This window comes from Protopterus annectens, chromosome 12.part0 (genome assembly GCF_019279795.1).
Source record: "Protopterus annectens isolate FY-2018-M chromosome 12.part0, PAN1.0, whole genome shotgun sequence".
NCBI lineage: Eukaryota > Metazoa > Chordata > Ceratodontiformes > Protopteridae > Protopterus > Protopterus annectens.
Window position 1 is genome coordinate 899,062,336 of NC_056746.1, and position 16,774 is coordinate 899,079,109.

A 16,774-nucleotide genomic window follows, 5' to 3' on the forward strand; every position below is an offset into this window, starting at 1 on the left:
TATGGAAAATTTCACAATAAAAAAAATATCACAAAGAGGAAATGTAGAAAAGAAGATTAATAAAGTAGAAGTTAAAACAGAAGCTGAACTTATGGAATGCCTGTGAAGTGAAGGATTTGGCATAGAAGGTCTAACACAGGTTACATCACAGCATGATTTAACGAGTCCCCAAAGTAAGAAGAAACAGGAAGATCAGGAGACATCTCAAGAAGAAATATGGATGTGGGAAAGAAAAAGAGACTTAATATGGCCTAATATTTATGCAAAGGAGAAAGCAAAAATAATCAACAGAAAAAGAGCAGCACCAAAGCTTTACAATACAAAAAAAAAAAAGAACACAAAGAGGAAAAGTAGAAAAGAAGATTAGTAATGGATAAGTTAAAGACATAGAAACAGATTATGAAATACATGTGAAGTGAAGGATTCAGTGAAGAAAACTCAAAAAGCACCACAGCAGGACAGAGCAATAGATATCCAAATTAAGGAGAAACCAGTGAAATGGGAAACAACTGGGCAGTTGCCATATGAAGATATTTTGGAGCCTTTCACAGGAAACCAGTGTAAATGTTCACTTGAAGCTAGACAGCAAGGGAAGACACAGGAAACTGTGGCAACTCTAACGCAGTCAATGTTGAGGAGTTATAGGCCAGTGAGTTCCCATGTGACAGAGCAACGGACGACACAGGATGAAAATGAAGTGAATGTGCCACAGGAAGATGCTGTAGAACTCTACAGAATGCCCGCAGGAAATGCAGAACAAAAATGTGCCCTTAGTTTAGAAGAAAATGAGCTAAGAGAAGAGTTGCTTGACTTAATACAGAGAGATATACATATTAAGATCACTGAAAGAAATAGACTGCAGAAGGTCAATAAAAACCCAAAAAGTCAGAAGTCTGATAAAACAAATGAACACAGTAATTAGGACTGTACATAGAGATCCATGCGATACAACAGAAGTAAACAGGATATATTATTGTGAAGCTAAATTAATAACAGATAAAATTCTACCACAAGAACATAGGGTAGTAAGGGATAGGAAGGGGAGAAATTGAATACCATCATGGAAGTATCAAACAGAGAAAACTATAAAGCAATTAAGACAAGAACTGTCACTGTTAGAAGAGTATAGAAGAAGGAACAGATCAACAAAAATACTCAGAAAGATAGACATGATAAAAGCAATGAGCTGTATTATAATGGATTAGGATTTATCTTGCACTATTTCAAATAATAAACTAAAATTCTCAGCACAGTCAGACAAACTTAGAAGATACACAGATAAATATAAAGGAAAAGTACAAAATAAGCAATTTATTGATGACCCTAAAAAGTTCTGAATTGGGAAATAAGGTAAAAGGAATTAAAAGACCACTTATTGTTAACTGTCGTAACTGTGGTGCCAATCATAAGTCTAAAAGAGAGAAGTGCTTAGCATATGGTCACAAATGCCAGAAGTGTAAGAAATGGAACCACTTTCAAAAGTTTTGTAAATCAAGCAAGCGTCATTCAATTATTAAGAAAGGTTGCTCAAAAAAGCAAGTTGATCATGTGGAAAGCTGCAACCCTATTTTCTATGTATATGGTACATCAGTGGTCAGTGAAAAGGTTAATGCAGTTGATTTGTTGGCAAAGAATTAAGTATTTTGTACTGTCCTGATCAATGGTAACCCACAGAGCTCAAAGTAGACACTGGTTCGAACTGTAATGTAAGCAGAAACATTTGATAGAGTGAGAGCTGGTGAGTAACTTAATTTGACTAATTGTGCGAAGTTTGTTGCTTATGGAGGTGAAGATTTTCAAACTGATGGCTCAGTAGTCCTTTCATGCTATTCAGCTGGGAACAGTTACAGCTTGCAATTTTATGTAGTCCAAAGACCTGTGCAGTCATTATTAGGTCTAGGAGACAGTTTAAGAATGAAACTGCTACTTTTATCAAAGAAGTCCATCATGTAAGCACGTCCCAGTTCTAGCTTCAGTGATGCTATTTTCTCAGAGTATGCTGATGTTTTCAACAACAAGCTAGGCAAATTTCTAGTTGCATACTCCATAAAAGTAGACCCAGAGGTCATTCCAGTGGTCAGACCAGCGAGAAGAGTTCCAATAGCTATGCAGGACAAAGTCAAGGTCCAGTTAGACAAAATGGTGCAGTAAGGTGTGATTTGTCCAGTCACAGAACCAACTGAGTGGGTGTCTTTCATGGTAGTTGCTCATAAGAAAAGAAGAAACAGATACATTTTGGAGAAATATCTATAAGGATCCTGTGGAACATAACACAGATGTTAAATGGATAAAAGAAGTAAAAGAAAGAATAAGAAGTTCGAAGGTACAGAATATGAAATATGATGAAGTAATGGGCAGAGAGACGGAAATTAAGAAAAGCCTCCAACTGGAAAACTCCAGGCTGAGATCCAGTACCTAACATCTAGCTAAAAGTATTAATACCTTTGCACAAAGATTTAGCCATGAGTAAGAACTATTTATATGCTCATGCCAGATACCAACCTGGTTAACAACAGGAAAAACAATGCTCCTACTCAAGAGTGAACCTGCAAGTTATCCTAAAAATTATAGGTCAATAACTTGTCTTCCAGCGATGTACAAACTATACATTGGAACTGATGCCAACAGAGTTTATGGTCATTTAGAAGAAAATTCAATCATGGCAATAGAACAAAAGGGTAATAAAAGTCATATGGAACAAAGGATCATCTGCTGCTAAATAAAGTCACAATGGAGAACTGTAAAAAGGGGAGGAATCTAAGTATGGCATGGACTGACTACAAAAAAGCATTTGATAGTATCCCACATTCCTGGATAAAAAGAGTGCATAAAAGTGTATAAGATACACCCCTACACTGATCAATTCAAAGGGGGATAAAAAAGAAGTTATGCACTTACATAATTTTCCATGTGTGTTATCCATCTCAAACTTTATTCACACTGATGAGTCAGATCTGATCCATCATGGTGGCCTGACCATGAAACAGTGGCAGACCACTTTGCAACTAAGCCATGATAAAGGACAACTTATTATTTCCGGGATAAAAATTCAAAAGGGGATACTCCAAGGTGGCTTCCTGTCACCACTGCTATTCTGTCTTGCTCTTAACCCTTTAAGCTGTCTACTTAACAGATTAGGTAATGGCTACATTTTGGCTCTTAGAAAACAACAAAGTGTAAAGACCTCTCATCTTCTTGTTGTTGATGATTTAAAATTGGATAGCTCATCAGATGAGGAACTGAAAGCACAACTGCAAGTAGTCAAAACTTTTTCAGATGATGTAAGGATGTCATTTGATCCTGATAAATGTGCAAAAGCAACCTTTAAAGCAGGAACCCTCCAACACCAAGAAAAAAAGAAGTTATGCACTTACCATAACTTTCCATGTGTGTTATCCATCTCAGCCTTTATGCACACTGATGAGTCAGATCTGATCCATCGGATCCATCTCAGCCATTCTAAAAGCTCGTGGGCATCCTCCTTTACTCATAATGCAACCCCTTAGCTTCCTCAGATCTTAGTCTGCCCCTAGTATTCTTACAAAGGTAAGACAGAAGTATTATGTATGTATAAAAATATATCTCTATATATCAAAATATACACCAGAGTATAAATTCTGAGGCTATATAGCTGTCTGGCACCCAAGTTATGCCACTCGGTCTCCCAGGAGTATATGTAGGGTGTAATGGAGGGAGGGTTGTGAGAATCAAGGATGAGATGGACAACACACATGGAACGTTACGGTAAGTACATAACTTCTTTATGTAATGTTGCCAACCTTGCTGTAGAACAGAGCGTGTGTATGTAACTTTAAGAAGCATTTCCAGATGTAGGCACATGATTATAAATAGTGAGCATGTGCAGGCAGCAGTGCCATTTTGAGAGAACAGCCAGAGTGTTAACATGTATGAATGTGGTAGTCTATTTCTAAGTTTATTTATGTTTAAGTTACAAAGCTTCATTTCTGATGTGTCTGCATGTAATAAAGCTGCGTGAACTGAACCCACAACTGTTTGTTTTATCCTGACCAGACGAGTGTCTCGACACGGTGTTAGAACCGGGATTTTGTGTGCAACTTCTTCAAGCCACGAGGTGCAGAGTTGACAGTGAAGGTATATTAAGCAGGTTGGGTGATACAATGCTAAAAATCAAAAAGGGTCAGAAATTAACTTCAGGTAACCAAAACTTGCACAAATTATTTATTTTGCAAAGAAAATGAAACAGAGCATTCGTAAGGCACAAAAGATATTATTAATCAAATGAGTAACAAAACGCATTATTAATTAAACGAAAGGCACAAAACGTATTATTAATTAAACAAAGTGTTCAAAACCAGGATATTTAATAAAGCTATCAGAAATACCTATAATGGGCTCACAATTATCTTTGGTTTGCATAACACACAAGAAAAGTATAATGGGCATGATAAGAGGTTAAATGGGCATAATGAGTAGAATAAAAGGGAGAAAAAAAGCTTAAAGAGCAAGGCAACTGCATGTTTTTTAGTAAAAGCCCGTGTTTTGGACATAAACTACTACTTCGTAATGACCAATGCCATTCAAAGCACTAAGAGTTGTTCGAAGTATCTCAGAGTATGCAAAGTGTTTGCAGAGTGCATGTTTATTACGGCGCAATTATTTCAGAGTTTGCTGTGTGCAAGGTACAGTTATTTTGCAAAGTGCAGTCAAAGTATAGCCATTTAAAAAGTGTCTTGTGCTATGTACATTTATTCGCAGAGTGCCACCATTTCAAAGTGTTTCTTACACTGTGCAGAGTTATTTTGCAAAGTACAGACATTTTGAAAGGTTCTTGTACTGTATACAATTTATTTGCAAAGTGCATTCATTTCAAAGTGTTTCTTATTCTGAGCTTCTTCTGCTGTGTAGTTTTGTTCGCAGATTACAGTCATTTCAAAGTATTTCTTACACTGATGAGGAGTGATTTTGCAGAGTACAGTGACTTTAAAGTGTTCTTGTGCTACAGTTATTTCAGAGAGTCTATTACGCTATTGGGCATAATTACAGGTTCTGGCATATATTTGTGTGTGTATGTTCGTAAATAATTCCAAGCACCTTCACTACTGTGTGTTGACATGGCAAAGGCATTTTGCAGGCTCAGTCCACTTGTGTTTGATCATAATATTGCAGAGAATTGGAGAGTACTTCAGCAGGAATTCTATATTTTCATACAAGCAGCTTTTTCTAACAAAGATGCATGTACAAGGGCATTCATTTTGCTTAACTTAGTTGGGTCAGAAGCCACTGAAAGACTGCGTTCATTTATGTATGCACCAGCAATATATGCAGGAGAGGGGAAAACCACCATACTGTTGTACCGGCTTTATCAAAGGAAGACCCTGAGTGCTTGAAACATAAATTTAGAGAAATGTGCAACCCCTAGACAAATGTTACATTAGAGAGGCACCTATTTTACGAGAGACCAAAAGCCAGGTGAAACTTCTGCAGCTTATAACACTGACTTGAGAAATAAAGCTAAAACGTGCAGATCTGGTGATTTGAAAGATGAGTTAAAAAAGGACAGGCTTGTGTGTGGTGTTAATTCTGCATTGAGAAAGATTTTGCTTCGTGACAACGGTTTAACATTAATCAATGCTATAGAGATTTGTCAAATCCATGAGCTCACAGAAAGGCACACAAGTATGCTTATAAGTGACACAAGCTTAGTTTCAGCAGCCTCTAGAGTGCGCATAGACAGCATGCAGCATGTGGCAAGCAGAAGCAGGCCTAAGCACATGGCAGCTGCAACCCCTGCAGGATTCCCAGGGAGGTCCCGTAACTTTCTAGCAAGTTCTAAGACTAACTCAGCAAAACGGACATGCTCAGTGCAGTATAAGGGTGAGTCAGCAAAACCCAAGTCTTATTGTTAACTGTCGTAACTGTGGTGCCAATCATAAGTCTAAAAGAGAGAAGTGCTTAGCATATGGTCAGCAAATGCCACAAGTGTAAGAAATGGAACTACTTTCAAAAGTTTTGCAAATCAAGCAAGTGTCATTCAATTATTAAGAAAGGTCGCTCAAAAAAGCAAGTTGATCATGTGGAAAGCTGCAACCCTATTTTCTATGTATATGGTACATCAGTGGTCAGTGAAAAGGTTAATGCAGTTGATTTGTTGGCAAAGAATGAAGTATTTTCTACTGTCCTGATCAATGGTAAACCACGGAGCTGAAAGTAGACACTGTTTCGAAGTGTAATGTAATCATACCTCCCAACCATACCGAATTCCTTGGTAAATACCGGTTTTGAGGGCAAAATACTGGGGTGCCACGAATTCCCAAGTGGCCCCTTTAATTTCCCATTTCCTGGGGTTTTTTTTTTTTTTGAACCGTTCCTGACGTCATCACCAGTCCGCGGGTTTTATTCAGCCAGTGCAGACAGCACTTTTCTTCCCCCAGCTCCGGTAAGACTCAGGCATAAAAAAAAAAAAAAAAAGACTAACCATTTACTTATTTTATTGTACCAGTGTTTTTCTCGCATTGAATTTACTAATACTTTTTATGCACATAATGTGTTACATTGAATGTGTGGTGGCACTTTGATTTCTCGCTGCACTGAAGCGTATGAATTAAGTTTACTAATTCTTTGTTATGCGAGGTCTTGAATGTGTGGGCACTTTGATTTCTCGCTGCATCGAAGTGTATGACTTGTACCAGAGAAAGTGGAGATGCATTGATATGCACTGCTAGTTCCTTTGCAATTTGAATATTGTTATGATTGCCATGTGTGTATCAGTTCTTTATTTTGAATGTTGTTATGAAACCACAATAAACCGCAATTTGAACGTTATGTTATGACTTAAGTTATGAGCCCTACCTAGTACCTACTGCCTAACTGAATTGGAGTGTATCAGTCCCTTTTTGCCACAATTTGATTGCTGTTATGATCCCTACCTACTGCCTAGCTAAATTAGTGTGTGTCAGTTCAGTTCCATTTTGCAAAGTTATTACGAGACCTAGCGGAGTGTCTCAATTGGAGTGTGTCATTTCCTTTTCGCCGCAGTTTGATTGTTGTTACCAATACGAGACCTACTGCCTAGCTCTAGCTCAATTTCCTTTGCAAATGAGAGAGACCTAACTCAATTTCCTTTACAATGTTATTATGAGACTGTTTCCTTTGCAATGGAGTGTCCGTTCCGTTTTGCCGCAATTTGAGCATTGTTATAAGCCTTGCCTACAGTCTACTTAAATTCGAGTCTGAGTTCAGTTCCTTTTTGCAGTGTTATTACGAGACCTAGTAGAGTGTGTTTTTGGCTCTGGTAAGGCAATTGATTTCTCGCTGGATTACGTGAACTGCTTCTTATATGTACGAGAGAGAGCGAGTTCCTTTGCAATTTGATTAGCTAAGTGAAGTTAATGAACGGAGTCTGCTTTTTATATGTATGAGAGAGAGTTCCTTTGCAATTTGATTGTTGTTGGTAAGTGACTTAGACTATTGTACCGAATGAGTTCTCAGAACATTTTGGAGGTAACTGTCATTGCAACATAAGTTGCATAGCCCAAGAGATAAGATTAACTGTTGTTTAAAATTTCAGTTCTGCAAATTATAATAATTTTTCACATCTTAAAAAGCAGAAGGCATGGAATTGCTTGTCTTCATAAAGTTTCAGGGCTGGCTGAACTAAGGAGCTGCTGACATTCTTGGGGATTCAGAAACATTGCATCTGCAATCATGGTGACATATAAGCTGTTTACTATGCATGTCTGTGAAACGATCTAAGGAATGTGACCAGGCAAGTGAGCATGAAGAGCAGCTCAAGAAAGATCCTCATTACGGCCACAGCAGGGACCTGTAGGAAGATTGTGTATGAATGTGGTGCAGCCTCAGGGAGTACAAGCAGCAGTAGTGGTCATCTGTTGAGCAAAAGCCTTGGGAGCACTCACAGTAGTCCCACTCACACAGCTGTTGGGAGGGGAGATTTATGGCCACCCTACATGATCATGAGGCTTGTGTGCTACTATGTTTTTTTTAACCCAAGGATACATATGCAGAGAAGATAATTGTGGAAATTAGTAAGGGAAGTATTATTAAAGTAGGAGAGCAGAAGTAGTAGTAAGGTAAGTATTATTAAGCTAGGAGGGTAGAGGAGGTAGTAATGGAAGCATTATTAAGGTAGGAGGGTAGAGGAGATAGTAAGGGAAGTATTATTAAGGGAGGAGGGAAGAGGAGGTACTAAGGGCAATAATATTAAGGTAGGAGGGTAGAGGAGGTACTAAGGGCAATAATATTAAGGTAGGAGGGTACAGGAGGTACTAAGGGAAGTATTATTAAGGTAGGAGGGTAGAGAAGATAGTAAGGGAAGTATTAAGGTATGTGTATAAAGAAGGTAGCAGGGCAGAAACTAACACATAATACAGACAAGACTACAAATGGAGGTGGTGACAGTTACTGGTTCTAGGTGTGTGCGTGTGTGTGTGTCATGATTCTAGGAGTTTCTCAATTGTCCACAGTTTCACAGAATTTGATAACTTCCTCTGGTTTTCTGGCAAATCAGTGAGAACTAAATTACTAAATAATGATAACCATTTAAGTTTCAGTCTTCCTATCTTTCAGGAAATGCATGGTAACACTGCATGGTAAAACAAAGCATTTTATTCTAGCAACTTTTTAAGATTATACAAGCAATGTTTAAAATGTGTCCCTGGTTTTGGGCCTTTGCACCCCCCCCCCAATAAATGTTGGTTTTATCCAGATTTCTTGTTATGTATAGTTCTTCAGGCAGAGAGAAAAGTTTAGTGCTGCTTATGCAAAGTCTGTTCATGTTATTAGCAGCACAACAGGTAGTATACTTGCTTTTGATGCATAAGGCTGTGGGTTCTACTCCCACGGTATGTAGATGGATTGCTGATACTGTACTGTGTTGTACTTTTTACTTTGGCGGAGATACCTAGTAACTATGAACCTGTCATCAATTTAATGCAATATTACTAGCTTATTATTTTTAATGTAACATAGGCAATTTATTCTGCAAGGGCAACAGGCACTTTATTTTTAGATGAAACAATGAAATATAAAGTTGTTTGCTAGCAGCAACCTCTTCATTAGTTACAGATCTCATTAATATGGAATTATTTAGATGGCTTTTGCATTTTCTTTGAATGTGGGTTTCAGTGCTGTTTCAACAAATGTGAGTTTCAAGGGCAGATAAGTTTCAATGTTATGTTTATTTTCATTGTGAGATTGTATTGCTTTGTTTAGGATATGTCTGTTAATGTTTGGACTATAAAATGTAAAATAAAAGTTTTTAATGAAATCCAAATCATTGTAGAAGAAATGCAGTATGCACATTACAGTGTTTGGTGAATGGAGATAAAATAGCCAAGCAATGGGACATTGGAATGGCTGCAGGGGAGAGGGCTATGTATGGAGTCTCCATTTGACCATGATTTTGTGAGGAGGGAAGGGTGGCAACCTGAAGCACAGTCCCAGCCGGGCAGCACAAACTCTAGCTATGCCACTGATCAGTAGGCCATGGAGAATGAATTTTGGAGGTCCTAACAAACTATAATATTCTTTTGCTAAGATTAGAATATTGCCTACCATTAAATGCCCTACTTTTACCACAAAACCCACATACTGCAAGTCACCAAAAACAAAATTCTAAGGTTCATCATCTTCTCCCTTCCCAGTGAATATCATTGCTACACATTTAAAAAAAAAAGTTATCCTTTACTGCAAGGTCTGGGGCCATATTTTGGTGATCTGTTCTTCAGTTTGCTTTTGAAAATTGGTATCCCACAATTCCACTGAAGTGGGTGGGGTTACATAATGTACGCAAATTTTATGCTAATCAGCATACAGATTTGTACCTATTTTCATGGGCCTTTGTCCAGATTTTTGTTGTTTCCAGGTTGAGAGGTATGAATGTAATGTAAGCAGAAACATTTGATAGAGTGAGAGCTGGTGAGCAACTTAATTTGACTAATTGTGCGAAGTTTGTTGCTTAATGAGGTGAAGATTTTCAAACTGATGGCTCAGAAGTGCTTCCATGCTATTCAGCTGGAAACAGTTACGGCTTGCAATTTTATGTAGTCCGAAGACCTGTGCAGTCATTATTAGGTCTCGGAGACAGTTTAAGAATGAAACTGCTACTTTTACCAAAGAAGTCCATCATGTAAGCACGTCCCAGTTCTAGCTTCAGTGATGCTATTTTCTCAGAGTATGCTGATGTTTTCAACAACAAGCTAGGCAAATTTCTAGTTGAGTACTTCATAAAAGTAGACCCAGAGGTCATTCCAGTGGTCAGACCAGCGAGGAGAGTTCCAATAGCTATGCAGGACAAAGTCAAGGTCCAGTTAGACAAAATGGTGCAGTAAGGTGTGATTTGTCCAGTCACAGAATCAACTGAGTGGGTGTCTTTCATGGTAGCTGCTCATAAGAAAAGTTCAGATGAAATCAGAATATGCATTGACCCAAGTGACTTGAACAAGGCATTAGAGAGATCTCATCATCCTATGCGTACAGTTGAGGAGGTTGCCGCCCTCATGCCAAATGCCACTATTTTTTCTGTCTTGGATGCAAAGACTTCATTTTGGCAAGTAATGCTTGACTGCAAATCTTCACTACTGACTAAATTCAGCATGCCATTTTGTCATACAGATTCCTTAGAATGCCTTTTGGAATAAATTCTGCTAGTGAAGTCTTTCAGTGTGCAATGGAGCATTTTTTTCTGGTTATCTGTGTACTATAACAGTTAATGACTTACTGGCTGGAGGTAATGGTCAAGCAGAGCATGACAGAAACCTCAGGAAAGTTCTGGACAGAGCACGTGAAATGAACTTGAAGCTCAGTCCTCTGAAATGTAAATTCAGACTACCAGAAGTTACTTATGTAGGTCATTAATTTACTGGTACAGGGTTACAACCAGACCCTTCCAAACAAGCAGCAATTCTTGAGATGCTGGCTCCAGACAATGTCCAAGCCCTACAGCGTTTTTTGGTATGGTTAACTATTTGGGCAAATTCATCCCTGACTTTAGTGAGTTATCAGCACCTTTAAGAGAGATGACATGCAACAGTATTGCCTGGTCATGGCTGAAACAACACCAGAGAACGTCTGATAACCTCAAACAGCAAACTGCCAACCGTCGACATTAAGATACTATGATGTCCACAAACCAGTAGTTCTTTCCTGTGATGCTTCAAAGTTCCGTCTTGGTGCAGTTATCCTTCAAAAGAGCAGACTGTTGCCTATGCATCTAGAACTCTTACCCAAACTGAGATGCAGTATGCTCAACTTGAGAAGGAACTTTTGGCAACTGTGTTTGCATATTCAAAGTGTCATGATTATATTTATGGCTGAGCTATTCAAGTCGAAACTCATCATCAACCTCTAGTGACTATTTTAAAAAAGCCTATGCATACCTCTCCAGCAAGACTACAAAGAATGATGCTCAGATTACAAAAGTATAATTTCAAAATGGTCTATACAAAAGGCAAACTTATTTATCTGACTGATACCTTATTCAGATCACACAGAAATACTACGGAACAGCTTGATGCAGAGAATTTTGACTTTGATGTCATGGAAGTGCATAATTTTTCTACCACAAGACTTGATGAGCTAAGAGATCATACAAAGACTGATCCAATTTTGCAGAAACTTGACCACTTAAGTCATCAATGTTGGATGGCCATCAAAGCAATCTTGTGTATCACCAGAAGTACAACCTTATTTTCCATACAAAGATGAGATGCTGATGGAAGAGGGTATAATTTTCAAAGGTCCAAAAATTACTGTTCCTACTTCTTTACAGCAAGAATACATTGAGTTTGCATCGTGAGCACCCAGGTTCCGATTCTACCAAAAGAAGGGTGAGAGGACCAGTATTTTGACCTTCTCTATCAAAGGACATTGATAAAATGCTTTCATCTTATTCAGTATGCAATAGTACTAAACCGCATTTGCAAAAAGAGCCACTTCAGCTAAGCCAGATTCCTGAACTACCTTGGTCAACAGTAGCCACTGACATATTTGAGTGAAACAATCAGCATTACTTAGTATTGGTAGACTCTTATTCGAATTGGTTTGAGATTGATTTACTACCTAATCTAACATCCACTGCTGTTATCACTAAGTTGAAACGTCATTTCTCAGTCCATGGTAGTCCACACACAGTTATTTCTGACACTGGTACTCACTTTACCAGTCAGTTGTTTCAGAAACTTGCAAGAGAATGGGACTTTGTACATGTCACTAGTAGTCCTGAATATCCAGTCAAATGGACTAGCTGAACTTGCAGTACAGAGTGCAAAGCAATTACTTGAAAGGTCAAAGCACCGACGTCGTTTTGAATTGACTTAATCTCAAAAACATACCCTGTGACAATATACTTGGCTCGTCTGCTCAGAGACTTCTATACAGGCAAACCAAAACAACACTGCCTATTAGTTCCAGTTTGTTGAGGCCTAAAGCTAAGAACAACAGAACCATTACAGCCCAATTATTCAGGAAGCATTCTTTCCAGAAGTCCAGTTATGATAAATCAAGATTTCTTTGTCCATCGAAAGAAGGAGAGACAGTGAGGATACAAATGGCGAAAGGTTTCCATTGGATTGGTTAAGTAACAGGTATACGTACTGAGCCGAGATCCTACTTCCTAGAATCCGAGGGTGTGGAGTACGGCAGAAATTGCAGACATCATCTTCCTGTACCAGAATCGATATCGCAGCATTGTTCCTGTGATACAGACTCTAGATCTCACTTCTACTTCCATTCCTGATGATGCTCTTGATGTCCCAAAGGTTCAGCACTCAGTAGAGACAGTCTTAGTTGCTAAATCTAATTCTAAACTTTATGTCACATGATTTGGTATTATTTCTAGACCTAGTGTGAAATACATAGCGACCTGGACATTAACTGTACGTGTGTATCTAGTTCTATACAATTGCATGACAAATAATTATTTATACTGACTGCATGTCAACTGATGTTGTCAATATTGCATGACCAATTTCTTACAGAGGATGTAGAACAGTGTGTGTGCTGTATCTTTAAGAAGTGTTTCAAGGACTGAACGTGCAAATAGCAAGCACATGCTAACTTCAGTGTCATTTTGAGAGTGCAACCAGACAGTGAGCATGTATGAATGTAACAGCTAGTTTGTATATAAGTTTATCAAAGTTAAAAAGTCATTAAGCCTTAATCCTGATGTGTTTGCACATAATAAACCTGCTTGAACAGAACCCACAAAATCTAGTCTATTACATCCTGACTAGAAGAGCAACAAGTACTCTCTCCTGGTAAACAAACTAAAATGAATAAACAACATACACATAAAACTCCAAAAATGGTGTGGAAGTCAGAGGAATGAAGAAATGACACAGCACAGCACAAGTAAAAATGAGTCAGCTGCAAGCCAACTACTCAACACATAGGTTTTTGATCCTGACTACAACCCAGGTGATTCACGTTCAACTAGAATCCCTTGAAGTGGAAAACAACCTAAGGACTTATGAAGGGATTAGCCAAGTTATGTGAGCCCACATGAGGAGTGTTTCAATCTAAGTAAGAAACACTGTAAAAGAGGCATACATTCTGATGGGTTCAGCATAGTGGGTATTGCGTTGTGCTCATCAGCCTTAAGGAGAAGGGTTAAAAGAAGCATGTGTAAAAATGTTCTTAACCCACAGCTGGATGGCTAACTCCACATGTCCTGTCTCTCAAACCTGACAAGAATGAGTGAAAAGAGGACATATGCAAGATGGTTAAAACATGGGGCAAAGTATAAACACAAAAACATACCCCCCCCACACACACACACACACACACACACACACACACACACACACACACACACACTTGCTTCAGCTGCTAGACTTCTCTACCCTACAATTACAGATCTGATGAAAGCTGGCAATTAACACACTGTGGAAGGCAAAATTTATAGCACATAGATATTGTAAAGAAAACAAAACTATGCTGTTATACCACTATGGGAGACAAAAGCTATGTATATCACCCAATGACCTGTGTCTTAAGAGCTGTTTGTGTGCTGCATAACTGAACTTAGAAGGGGTGAGCACTGAAATGTCCTCTGTGAAGGATGGGAACAAGTAATGCAGTAATATCCTCACCACAGTGGTGGTTGGCAGAATTTTCACAGTTGGCCTTTTAAATAAAAGGAGAGCTGGCAAGACCAATAGGATTAGAACTATACTGGGATGTGCATACTCATGTATATGTTTAAGCCCTGCATGTCTGCTGCTCAACAGAGGGGTACAGCAACTGATTACAGAAAAAAAATCCTACCTCCCTTATGCTAGCATTGTTGTTTCCACCTCTGACTCTTCTTACCCGTGGAAGGGAAAAAGGAGTCACAAATAGGTGACAAGTTACTGAATGCATGCTGTAAGCTAGATAATGTCAGACTGGAAAGCAAATTGCTCAAAAAATTCTGCAATGCGAAGAGAATACTCAAGTTTTCTTTATTTTCTTTCATGAATAGAACTTGTTAGCATATGGCCAGTCTCAAGAACACCTAAAAATATTGTGCCAATCTAAATGAAAAAAACAAGGCAAAATGTTAGTTACCTGAGGTCTCTCAAACACATATTTAGCACAATGGCGTATGAGACGTATCGCTTCCATGCTGGTGTCGGGGAATGCAGCATTGCAAGCAAACTCTGATAAACATTTTACTGCATCCTGGAAGGAATCAAGTGCAGCTGGAAAATGCTGCTGAAATATACTTGCTGGGGACAGAAAGAGAACATTATAAATGTGTTTTACTCTTACCACACTAATTGTTATTTACATCAAGCACAGAAGAACTGCAAACAACTTTAAAAATCCTATTACAAGTGAGACTGATTTGATAACAAAATATTTAAATTCAGTTTTATTACATTAGGTAGTACTGCTCACAGACCCAATATTAAAGAAAACAAGTTTATTAAATAAAAGGTCACTGTCATTTCAAAATCCAGTATTGTGGCTATTTTCTGACATGTACAAGAAGTCAAACTTGTTTTTAATGAGACTAATATCATAAAAGGGCATAAAGCTGTGGCACTGTAAGAAATGTGATAACAAGAATATACAAAAACAGGAGACAAGGAAAAAAACTGACATGCAAAGAACTTCAGTAATGAGCAGGAAAGACACTATTCCTCAACAATAAAGAAGGCTTTTCAAAACAGATGAGCAATTAAGTTGACTCATCATCATAACGGCTGAGGTCTACCACACAATAGTGATGAGACATGCAGCAGAAAGATGATATATGTGAGACAGAGAATATTGCAGGTTTGTGACTGCATTGTATTTTGGATTGTAGTTCTTCATTTGTGGTTTAAATGCTTGCACTTTCCAGTTTGTTTTACTTTAAATTTTGTTTTACTTCAAAGTTTTTTTTTGTTTTTTTTAAAGTATTTAAAGCTCTTGGCTGGGGTCATTTAGAAAAAAAAATCCTTTTCCACTCAGACTGACTGACTGAAAAAGGAATTAAACCTAGCTTATCAGTGAGAATAGCTGAGTGTGGGATTTCTTATTTATGGTAGTTAGCAGTATCTTTATTTAGCTACTGCTGGTGTGACTGTACTGTATTTTCCTCAGTCACACACCCATCCAGTCGCTGCTGTACTTTTAAACATGGTGGCTTTTGAGATGTCCACAGCTTTGGAAACTTAGTCTCATCTCATCTGCTCATCCTACTACGTAATGAAAGAACAAACTGGGAAAGTCCTCTTCCTAGACTCTTACAGCTTGAGTTAGCTCTGTTTTATACCATCCCACTCCCTTAGTGCACATAGCAATAATCAGAGTATTAATTCCTTTTTTTCCATTTTACTTTTACAATCTGTAATATCTGAGACCAGACTACTAATCACTGAAGAGCATGGGAACGGCTTCTTAGGATTCATTTTGGGATTCATGGTTAAGCTTCTAAAGGCTCTTGTGGTCGTTAGCCTAGTAAATGACTATGAATCTATAAATGCTACTGTTTTGCTCCTGAAGAGAGAATGACAAGAAGAACATTACTTCCTAACATTCCTAGAGATCACCAATCACCGGAAAGACTGAAAATTCTTCCTTAGCAGAAAAATTGGGATTAATGCTACTGTTTTGCACCTGGTTCGAGAAGGAGCAGAAAGGCATCAATTCCTGATATTCGCTGACTGGGCAGTGTGTATGTGACTTCACTGACTGGTCTGGTTGCAGTTTTGGTGAGAACCTCTTTAGGGCCTTTGTGCAGATCAACTTTCAGTTGCGTTCAGCCGCTGTAGGTCCTATACAGGGTATCCACCAAGAAAAGACTAAAACTAATTTATTGAACCAGCAATATCTGGGTTAATACTTCTCAAGAAGTAGCTTGGGATTAGTGCTACCCTCTTGTGTCTTGTGAAAGAAGGAGCAAAGTACCATGGATTCCTAGCCATGTGCAGCTGTGTTGAGACCAGCATTGCCTCCACTACCAAACAAGGCCAAACCTCAGAGATTCACTACCCCTTCATACATCAGTAAGCACCTGGTAAGAGTCAGAGGAGGCAAACCCTCTCTGAAGCCAGCTTGGTTGAAATGGGCATCCTGAGATGATGCAACAATTATCTCACATTTACTAACCACCATCTATTTCTTAAACTGACAAAGTGCATGACAGAAGTAGTTACATAATGTTACCGAAGACAAAACTCTCACAATAAACAAGTTAAACATGCAGTTTCTTCCCCAAACATCTTTATTAAATTTACACATATGACAAAGACAATCTTACATTTATATAAATGAAAAACATACAAAATGATATCACTTTAGTTGC

General features: G+C 38.3%; 1 protein-coding gene across 1 annotated transcript in view; it reads right to left on the bottom strand.

The window, feature by feature from the left end:
* The window catches only part of ARFGEF2 (ADP ribosylation factor guanine nucleotide exchange factor 2), a 2,483,667-nt gene that overhangs the window by 501,627 nt on the left and 1,965,266 nt on the right, over positions 1-16,774 (bottom strand). The window contains exon 28 of the mRNA XM_044089932.1: positions 14,548-14,708. Within this exon, the coding sequence (XP_043945867.1) occupies positions 14,548-14,708 (161 nt within the window). The remainder of the gene's footprint in view (positions 1-14,547; positions 14,709-16,774) is intronic.